The sequence below is a fragment of the Frankliniella occidentalis genome, unplaced genomic scaffold (assembly GCF_000697945.3).
Source record: "Frankliniella occidentalis isolate FOCC.00 unplaced genomic scaffold, Focc_3.1 Scaffold11, whole genome shotgun sequence".
Taxonomy (NCBI): domain Eukaryota; kingdom Metazoa; phylum Arthropoda; class Insecta; order Thysanoptera; family Thripidae; genus Frankliniella; species Frankliniella occidentalis.
Window position 1 is genome coordinate 1,193,682 of NW_026267141.1, and position 8,690 is coordinate 1,202,371.

The following is an 8,690-nucleotide window of genomic DNA, read 5'->3' on the forward strand; positions in this document are numbered from 1 at the left end:
GGGGAAGAAGGGGTATTCATGGTAAAAACAATGTCTCATTTTTTGAGGGAAAAGGGAAAACTTTGAGGAACTCTCCTGGTTTGACAAAAACTCCTCAGATTTCGAGGAAGTCTTCTCTAAGAATGTGGGATTTTTCCTCATTTTTTGAGAATATTCCTCAAAATCTGAGGAGAGATCGGAGGACTCTTCCTCAAACATGGAAGTCCCTCAAAGTTTTCCCTTTTCCCTCAAAAAATGAGACATTGTTTTTACCGTGTTCCTCCCTGCAGTCCCGAGTGCGCACGAAAAGCGACATGTGCGAGTGAGACAGAGCTATGGCCGGCTCGAGCATCTCACTCGCACCTACCGCACTCGGACGCTCCCGAGACGGTGTACCGACCGACGCACCAGACGCCTGATGGGTAGACACGCCCGTTACACACGTGTGTCTGGCGGAACTGCCTACCTCAGGTCTGCCAGGCGATAGAGGCTGTCTGTCGGCAGGGGCTAAGGATTGTAATTGTTTAGCTGTGTCTTAACACATTGAGTGTGACATCTTTTGTGACTGTGTTTCAACATTAAAGCCTGACCAGACATGGTCATGCCGCATTCAATGTGTTTATGTTTCACCAGGTGAGAAAACTTATCTACTCCACGGCATGAGTCCCCCCCTTCCCCCTGGTTCAAAAACGTTCCACCGCGCCTGGGGGGTAGGCCGCTGCCGAACACGCGCGCACCGCCGTGCAGCTCCTCCGTGCAGCACGTCTCGGCAGGGTGCCGAAACCCCGGACTCGGGCGCCGTTCACCAAGGCAGAGAGGTCTCATAGCGCCTGATGGGTAGGCAAAATCTTACACGCAGTGCTTGCGTGTACTGCGGGCTGGCCTACCTTGAGTCTCGCAGGTGAATGATCGAGTGTATCTTAGAAATGGATGCACTTCGCCAAGCCAGAGTGGCTCGGGGCGCGGGTCCCTGCATAGGATTGGGCTGCACCACCCGCCGCCCTCGACCACCGCTCGTCGCCATCGCGCTCCGCCTTCGACGACCACCCTCGCGTGGCCTGCCGACGCCAGGGTTGGGGCTCGTCTCCACTACCCGCCAGCGGCCACCGCGGACTCTGCGACGGGCTCCTGCGACCGCTGCACCCTGACACTGGGCCTGGGCCCCTGGGTCGTTGGGTCGCGTCGCGTCAAAACTTGACGAAGCTGAAAGCTTTACTCTAATCCTACCTAAACCTAATAGCTCCTCCAACCCAGTGAGAAATGCTTCGTTATCGTTTTCTCGTCGATTTGCGGCTCCGTATTTGTCCGGGCCGGAAACGAGGGTGATAGAGGGCGAGCGAATGTCACTCGGGGATCTTTGTAATTAAATATCGAACTGCTAGAGGTCTCTCGCCAAGGTAAAGACGTAAACGTGAAAAACTCTGTTCACACAGGCATAAGGAGGAGGTACACGTACTTGATATGTTTTATAATGGAGAAGACAGTTTGAGAAATACTATAAAGTCTTCCGGACCCAAAATGGACGCAATTAAGTGCTCCTCAAATATTGTGAAACATTCAAACTCTTAAACGTTGAGTAACAAAAAACTTAGAAGTAAAAAGTAGAAGCAAGGAAAGATACACTTTTCTTTTCTCTCGCTGGGAAGGCTGAATCGCGTCTCTGCGGCGGTAGGGGAGGGAGCTGCGAGGCACTTTGAATTTCCGCGGTGCGTGCCGCCATCAGCGCCTTGTATCCTCGCCGGCCGGCGACGGCGCCCCCTCCCTCCTCCCTCCCCCCCTCCTTCAGCCCAGCTGGTATATGTATAAGTGCTGTTTATGTTGTGAAGTTGTGCAATCCCATCACTTCGCTGGGAGACATTGACAGATCTCGTCCATTTATCGCCGATTTTAGTTTAATATCAGAATTATTTATCGAAACGGTTGGTATTACTCCACGCACCAAATGTGTATTTGCGGTACTTTTCCTGATTGCCATTATGCCTTCTTTATTTTGGTTCGAATTCACCTTACCGGGTCCATATTCAATGGAGGAAGTATTTTTTCAAGTGATAATTTTTATTTAGTACCCTTCAATGCTTAAAGTTTCCCCTAGTGCCTTAAAGAGTGGGAAAACTCCTTCCTTCATGGCAACTTATATCTTATACCCAAGGCATTGAAAAATAGGATATCACGGTGAAGTCACTTGTGTAGACTAAATCGTGTGCTGGTCTTGCAGCGTATGTCAAATCCAATGTACACCAGTGTTATGGGTTTGGCTACGTAGGCTTAGCCGCAACTACTGCTGTGACAGTCATCTGGCCATTTCGGCAGGAAGGAGGAAAAAAAAATAAAGTGCATTAAGCACTTAGAACATTCTTTATTATTCTTGGGTGCAAGGTATTGTGGAATCACGTTTGACCTCCTTTTTTTTTTTTTGCAAGTACCAAAGCTGCCAATTTTTGCTCATATGTCAGTTTAAATGTCCACTCTTATGGCCACCGCAGGTATCCACACATAAACATGGCATCAGACTGTTCCTCCCTTGACTTGAGGTCCCCAGAGTCTCTTCGACGGCGACCTGGCGAGACTCGAGCCATCCTGCGAAACTTAATTCGGCGGGAGATCTCAGCTGCTCGCGTTGCCTTGGAGGCTGTCCAATGTGGCAAGCAGGTGTGTTTCTGGATGTGATCACTTCATTCAAAGACTCAAGTGTGGACTTGAGAGCCCTTTGCAGCAGCTGTTACATTCCCCTTATTTCTATCTACCTTTTTCACTGCTGCCATGTATTATGTGTTTTATTCTCCTCTTTATCACAGCTAGAGCAACATGTACCTTATGTGAACCATGCCGTCCACATACTTACAGCCCCAACTGGCCAAGTCCATCTGAGGGTCAACTGTTCCACAGCATCTGGAGAAGACAAGATACTGGATGCTGAAGTGTCCCTTGTTGAAGGAAGTTCCAAAGAGAAAGCCTCGATGGCACGTCTTGCTCTGTATCTCTTGGTAACCAGAGGTAGACTAAGTAAGGTGATTATAATTTGGACATATGTTTTGGATGTCATGATCATAAAAATAACAGTCCTACCAAAAGCATTGCAACATTAAATATTAGTTATCAATGTCTCATCCTGCAAATAATATTTTTACTGTCATTTTTTTAAAAGTGCTATTATTCATTTCAATATTGCTAGCACTAATACCCTCTCTCCTGCCCATCTAAGCTGAGCTAGATGCTTTGTTCCAACTTTAAAATGTTATTAATTTTACTGCAATTTATCATTTTTTGAATTGCTAGGGATTTGAGTTCCTAGAATCCTATACCCTCTTTCCATTAATAAACCAAGTACAAATTTAAATTTGAATTCTTTTAATCCTGGCATAGAATTTGTGGAATTTTGCAGGTTGTTAAAAAAAACAATTCAGAAAATCTTTCTGTTGGGCCTTTTCTGTTGACTTCAGAACCATTTGAAATGAAAAGAGAAAAAATTGAGTTTTTGGAAAATAATGAGATCTTTAAGGTTTGTTTAAAGTACTTCTATGTTGATTTGCAAAAGTACTTAAATGTCTTGTACAGTCAAATACTCATGTTGACTGCTCTACTGTGCCAAATCTGGTGATATGTATTTATTTTCCTAATTTCAGGCCAGTGCTGTGGAAAGGCTAGGTTGTGGTACTGATAAAGAATGGTCAGCACGTGTTCTACAAGTTGTTGCCCCTCGCTTGGAGAAGATCAATGTCAACAGTGTTGGCATTGCACACTTGCAGATTCTTGCATTAATGTCAAGGCTAGTTATGAGTAATTTTGATAGCTGATCTATACCAACGTAATTTATGTACTGTGCTAGTAACATCAGCTACAAATATTGTGGTTTAGTTCTTATGTTAATTCTTTTTCAGACTCCGACAGATCAAGTATACGGGTGTTAATGATGATTTTGCGTGGGATGACCTTACTCCATTTGATTGGAATGATGAAGGCCGATCAAATTTAGAGAGCAATGACCCTCAAGACACCACTAGGCCATTTTGGCTCACAGACTTACCAAAAGATTCAAGTGCTGGCTTGGTGTCTATCTGGGTAATTTATTTTCTCATCCAGAATTCACAATGCTACTTTCATCCAATGAATGTTTGGGAATTTTAAAAATAACTGCAGGTGTTTAATAATAGCTAATTTAAAATAGGAAATCGGGCACAGAGAAGCAAGTGACTCCTATGATTTTATCACTATTTTTATTTAAATTACAGGCTGATTTACCCCGACAATTGCTGCTTCCCCTGATAGTTCAGCACCGGCATACATTGCGTGAGCTGACCGTGGTTGCAGGATTACACAACTCTGGAGAAGACACTGTAAGCCAAGTAATCTAGTGCAACACAGTTACGGAGCACCGTTCGGACATTCACTACTTGTCCTCCTCCCCCCCTTCTTTTGCTGCCCCTTGATGTCTAATAGAGCCAATCCAATCTAATTACTGCAGTTTCCAATTTCAACAACCACCCTGTCATCTAGTTTACTTAAAAGCTTGCGTGAATTTTAATTCTGTTTTCGTGGTGCGGTTGCAGTACGATTGGGAGAGACACTGGAGTCGGTACTGCGACGACCTGCCTCTCCGGCTGGCCGAGCTACTGGAGCGCTTCCCCCTGCCGGCGCTGAGGCTCGTCAAGCTGTGCCGGGAAATCAGCCATAGCGAAGAGGAGCACGCCCTCTGCGACAAGCAGCTGCGCGCCGTGAGGAGGGTCCTCGGCCCCAGGGTGACAGTGTTCTGCACCAACTGCGGCTGAGCCTCGGCCTGAGCCGTGTGTGGGACAATGAGGGCTGCAGCTGCTTGGCGGGTTTGCCTACCCAGCGTCTTGGAGTCTCTATCCGCCACAACCACAGTCCAGTCTACTCTTTTTCACAAAGTGAGTAAATGGCATTGTGTGTTACAAAAATTGTGATATTTTTTGTTGCAACCAAAAACAAAAAAATAAAATTCGATATTTAACCAAAAAAAAAAAAAAAAGGTTTGTATGTATTTGATCTTTAGGTCTTAACACATACAGACACACACTAAGCGTGAGTGAGTTAAACATCATTCGACATCATTATCATATTTTTATAAAGTGGAAAGACTAGAATCTGGCTTATAATGCAAGATTAAACTTTTAATAATGGATAAATCACATTCATGACTAGAAATATTACAATATATGTATCTAAAGAGCACTCTAGCAGCATTCTAATGAACTTTCCCTACATCATATATTTTGGGATAATATATAATGGCAACACATTTCATAAAAAAGTAAACATTCATTTATGATTAGTTCACTAAATTTCTACACCTGATTACAAAAGACTAGTATGTAGTATAAAATCTTAGTGGTTGATTTTCCAGTTAGGCACTGGCTAATCCTTGATAAGCTGGAATCAATAATCAAATCAAAATATGTACATTTGACCAAAAACTACAGCCTTAAAATTTTAGTACATACTTGCTTTCAGCCAAAAAAGTCTAACAATAAGTATGCACTTCATGTTAACATGTAAACATTAAAGGCACTAACACTGAATTGTAAAAACCAAAATACTGAAATGGCCTCCCAATTAACAAGGTTTTCTCAGTGTTTTGATTTCCTCAGACTATGGAAAAACGTTGTAACATACAAACAAAAGCGAGGATGAATTCAGTTATGAGTCAGCAAACTTTCCACAGTAAAAACATTTGATAGTTATTGTTATCTTAGATTAAACAATTTAAAAAAACATACAGTATACCATGGAATTGAGACATTCACCTAAGCTAATAACAGCCATAATATTGATCTTTCCAAGTTTACGAAGAACGTGGATCAAAGTTTGATTAAGAAAGTAGTATTGGAGTTACTCCTGCTAACAAGAATCTTCCTGGGTTAAAACTCTCAGACAGGAGTTTCCTTTTCCTGGAAGACTTCCTGTGATAGACACAGGAGTAACTCCTCATGTCAGTCCCTCTCACATCTGATGATCCCAGGAGAAGACCCATGAGAATTTATCTGCGCTACAAGAAGTGCTTCAACTTCTTCAGGATAGTCACGCTGGAGTTCTTTCCAAGAAGGATCTTGAAAGTAGGGTTGCTTTAATGCGACAAGACGTTCAAAAGCAAACTTTCTCAAAAAGTCAGCCTTTGTATCAAGAGCAAGTTTAAAGTACTCCAAAGTATGATCCCGTATGTGCCATGCCAGAGCAACTTCACAAGCCTCTTTTAAAGTGATCATTCTGTACATCGTTGCCATAGAAAGAAGCTCTGCTGCATATTCAGGGGTCACCCATCCATCATCCCTGTACAAGGAATCCATCAATGCCGATTCACACATTATTTTGAGCAAAACTAGATCATATCGCTCAGCTAACTCAACTACCTCCTGAACCATATCTACATCATCTAGATTAGCAGCCCCTGTGTGCATAAAGCGTAGAGCCTCAGTTATTGCCTCAAGGCTTACATCAGGCATAACTATCCTGTTATCACGCTTTTCAACAGTGTCATGCATGAACATTGCTCTGAACACAGGAGAGCAAGCCATCAAAACAGCTTTGCGAGCTCCAATTGTCCTACCGTCCTTCATTTCCAAGACTAAATCTGATTGCTCTAGTGCCTCCAGCAAACTTTCGTCAACATGAGATGCTTCATGAATGTCTTGAGCAAAGGACAAGAAGTTCATCGGTGGCCTAAAAGAGTAAAGAATCATCTTGTGTTGCATATTTTTGTCATTCAAAACAGTAAAGCTTACAACTACTGTAAGCTGTGAACGAACTCCGCCAAATTTCACTCTTATCATTCTGTACCGCATTCGAGTAGAAGTAACCTGGAAAAGGGATTCAAAGATGAAAGACTTTTAAAAATAATTATAAGACCAGGCCAGTTAATAGTCCCCCCTTGCCAGATATGGAATCAATAGAGTTCTAGTACAGGATGTGAAGAAACTATAATTGCGTACCCTGTGTACAGTAAATGAAGTTGTTTCAGGGAGAAGAAATTTAGCCATTGTTGGCTGACCAGGTCCAAGGATCTTTCTGTACACCTTGCATTCATTGGCACATATTATGAAAGGAGGACTTAAAGGTTCTGGGTTAGCATCAGTGAATATATTCCTGTCTTTTTCTACCATTATGCTTATGGTAGCAGCTTGATTTTCAACATCGGAAGTCACTTGCCACCAATAATCATCCACACTGTTTGGGTGTTTAAACCACTGTGACTTCTTAACACAATTCCCTCCGCAGCTTGTCACAAATGACATGGCATGAGTCACCGTCAACATGGCTGGTGTCTCTGTGCCCGTGGCTTTTTCCATTTCAAACTGCATTGAGGAAAAAAAAATCAGAATACAAGCAAGGTAAGAAATCAATGGTCACGATTTAAAAGAAATCATTCTCCCTACTTTCAGATTTAATACTTACAAATGGATCAGACTTGTGCTACTACAAACACAATCTTGGAGGCAGTCACAAATGTTCACTGCATTTTTGCCAAATCTAAAACAGAGAAAAATAACAAAACTAATTTGCAACAGCACTTTGAACTAAAACCAGAGAGAAAGGAGATAAGTACAAGCCTTAATATATTGCCATTATGTTGACATTTGACTCCAAATGGTACAGCACAATGATGACATGACAGGAACAATAAGGAATTGGATGATCAATTTCTTTACTTTGTCAGTTTCATGAGAAACAGAGATATACTATGAAAAATATTGGTTTAAACTACCAAAATTGAGATGTAGATGGCAAAGAGCCATTGAGATGGCTTTGTTGAAACAAGCACTATTCCCCACAGAATAGTATAAACACGTAAACAGGCTTCCCGGTACGTGACATACCATCAACATCCATTAGTCAGAGTGCCAAAGGTGACAAGAAAACGAGTTCGTTTAAGAAATAAGAGGGAAGGTGCCCAGAGGAGTACTAGTCTGCATGCAACTTCAGTGCTTCTTATCAAAAGCGAACCACACAAACAAAGCCTGACAGTTCACTCACCTTTCGTCATCGCACAAACACAACAAGACCGTCTCACCAACACAAACAAGCAGAAAGCAGACGAGACCAATTTCTCATTTCTCATGTCGCGGGTCGCGGGAGCGGGAGCGCTCGGGAGAAATAGTGTAGTGCTGGCGCTGGCCGCGTGCCGCGTGAGCATGGCGCTAGTGTCGCTCGAGGGAAGTACAGCCGTGCACGTTTGGCTGCCTACCCGCGCGGCGCGAAGCTCGTTAGCTGCATCGCTGAAATGTTCTCCTATGGGCTGCGGCAAGAGATATCTCACCCTTCACCCTTCACATCTTTGCCAGCTCCTCACAACCCACTTTCCGACCACCTTTCGACCTCCCCCTATAAACGCTGAAAGTGAGTCCTTCACGTACGTTACCTCCCACCCCGCTTGCCCCCACAGTCTTCGCTCAGATCTTTTCTTCCGTTCAAATGATTCTTGGAGCCACAGGAATGGACTCAATATTTTCTCAGGAATAGTTTCTCAGCCTCTTAAAATATGGACCCTCATAGGTTCGAATGCCCCGCGCAAACCGTGCGACACGCGGGCGGGGGGATGTGGAGGGTAGGTAGTGGGGGAACCTCACTTTCAGTGTCACTATACTACTGCCCCCCCCCCCCCTCAATAATCCTTGTCCGGTCTCTGCTCGCCCACTGCACTGGTACTAATTAATTACACGTAGCAAGGTCCGGGTTCCGACTGCCTCCTCTCCCGTCCC

General features: G+C 43.7%; 3 protein-coding genes across 10 annotated transcripts in view; 1 reads left to right on the forward strand and 2 right to left on the reverse strand.

The window, feature by feature from the left end:
* The window catches only part of LOC113207374 (uncharacterized), a 61,512-nt gene that overhangs the window by 44,415 nt on the left and 8,407 nt on the right, over positions 1 to 8,690 (reverse strand). The gene's annotated exons all lie outside the window — the stretch shown is intronic.
* Positions 1,755 to 4,971, forward strand: LOC113207359 (uncharacterized). Of its 3 annotated transcripts, XM_026423890.2 has the most exons (9): positions 1,755 to 1,898; positions 2,195 to 2,355; positions 2,463 to 2,628; positions 2,775 to 2,987; positions 3,362 to 3,478; positions 3,603 to 3,745; positions 3,858 to 4,038; positions 4,209 to 4,313; positions 4,527 to 4,971. In XM_026423890.2, exons 3-9 carry the CDS (start codon positions 2,479 to 2,481, stop codon positions 4,743 to 4,745), a joined length of 1,128 nt encoding a protein of 375 aa, XP_026279675.2. In that variant the 5' UTR covers positions 1,755 to 1,898; positions 2,195 to 2,355; positions 2,463 to 2,478; the 3' UTR covers positions 4,746 to 4,971. The 3 variants fall into 3 exon arrangements, with proteins under 3 accessions (XP_026279675.2, XP_026279677.2, XP_026279676.2); XM_026423892.2 differs by lacking the exon at positions 3,362 to 3,478; XM_026423891.2 differs by lacking the exon at positions 2,195 to 2,355 and having other exon boundaries at positions 1,760 to 1,898.
* Positions 5,827 to 7,983, reverse strand: LOC113207357 (uncharacterized). Of its 2 annotated transcripts, none has more exons than XM_026423888.2 (4): positions 7,966 to 7,983; positions 7,387 to 7,461; positions 6,924 to 7,286; positions 5,827 to 6,791 (listed from the first exon to the last, which is right to left on the reverse strand). In XM_026423888.2, exons 3-4 carry the CDS (start codon positions 7,278 to 7,280, stop codon positions 5,928 to 5,930), a joined length of 1,221 nt encoding a protein of 406 aa, XP_026279673.1. In that variant the 5' UTR covers positions 7,281 to 7,286; positions 7,387 to 7,461; positions 7,966 to 7,983; the 3' UTR covers positions 5,827 to 5,927. The 2 variants fall into 2 exon arrangements, with proteins under 2 accessions (XP_026279673.1, XP_026279672.1); XM_026423887.2 differs by lacking the exon at positions 7,966 to 7,983 and adding an exon at positions 7,809 to 7,934.

Bases quoted from the DNA above. Each gene is read 5' to 3' on its own strand.
- LOC113207357 (XM_026423888.2), bottom strand. From the start codon at position 7,280: ATGGAAAAAGCCACGGGCACAGAGACACCAGCCATGTTGACGGTGACT. The intron at 6,792-6,923 runs GTACGCAATTAT...TCCCTTTTCCAG, and splicing joins CTTCATTTACTGTACACAGG to GTTACTTCTACTCGAATGCG.
- LOC113207359 (XM_026423890.2), top strand. From the start codon at position 2,479: ATGGCATCAGACTGTTCCTCCCTTGACTTGAGGTCCCCAGAGTCTCTT. The intron at 3,479-3,602 runs GTTTGTTTAAAG...TCCTAATTTCAG, and splicing joins AAAATAATGAGATCTTTAAG to GCCAGTGCTGTGGAAAGGCT. The intron at 4,314-4,526 runs GTAAGCCAAGTA...GTGCGGTTGCAG, and splicing joins ACAACTCTGGAGAAGACACT to TACGATTGGGAGAGACACTG.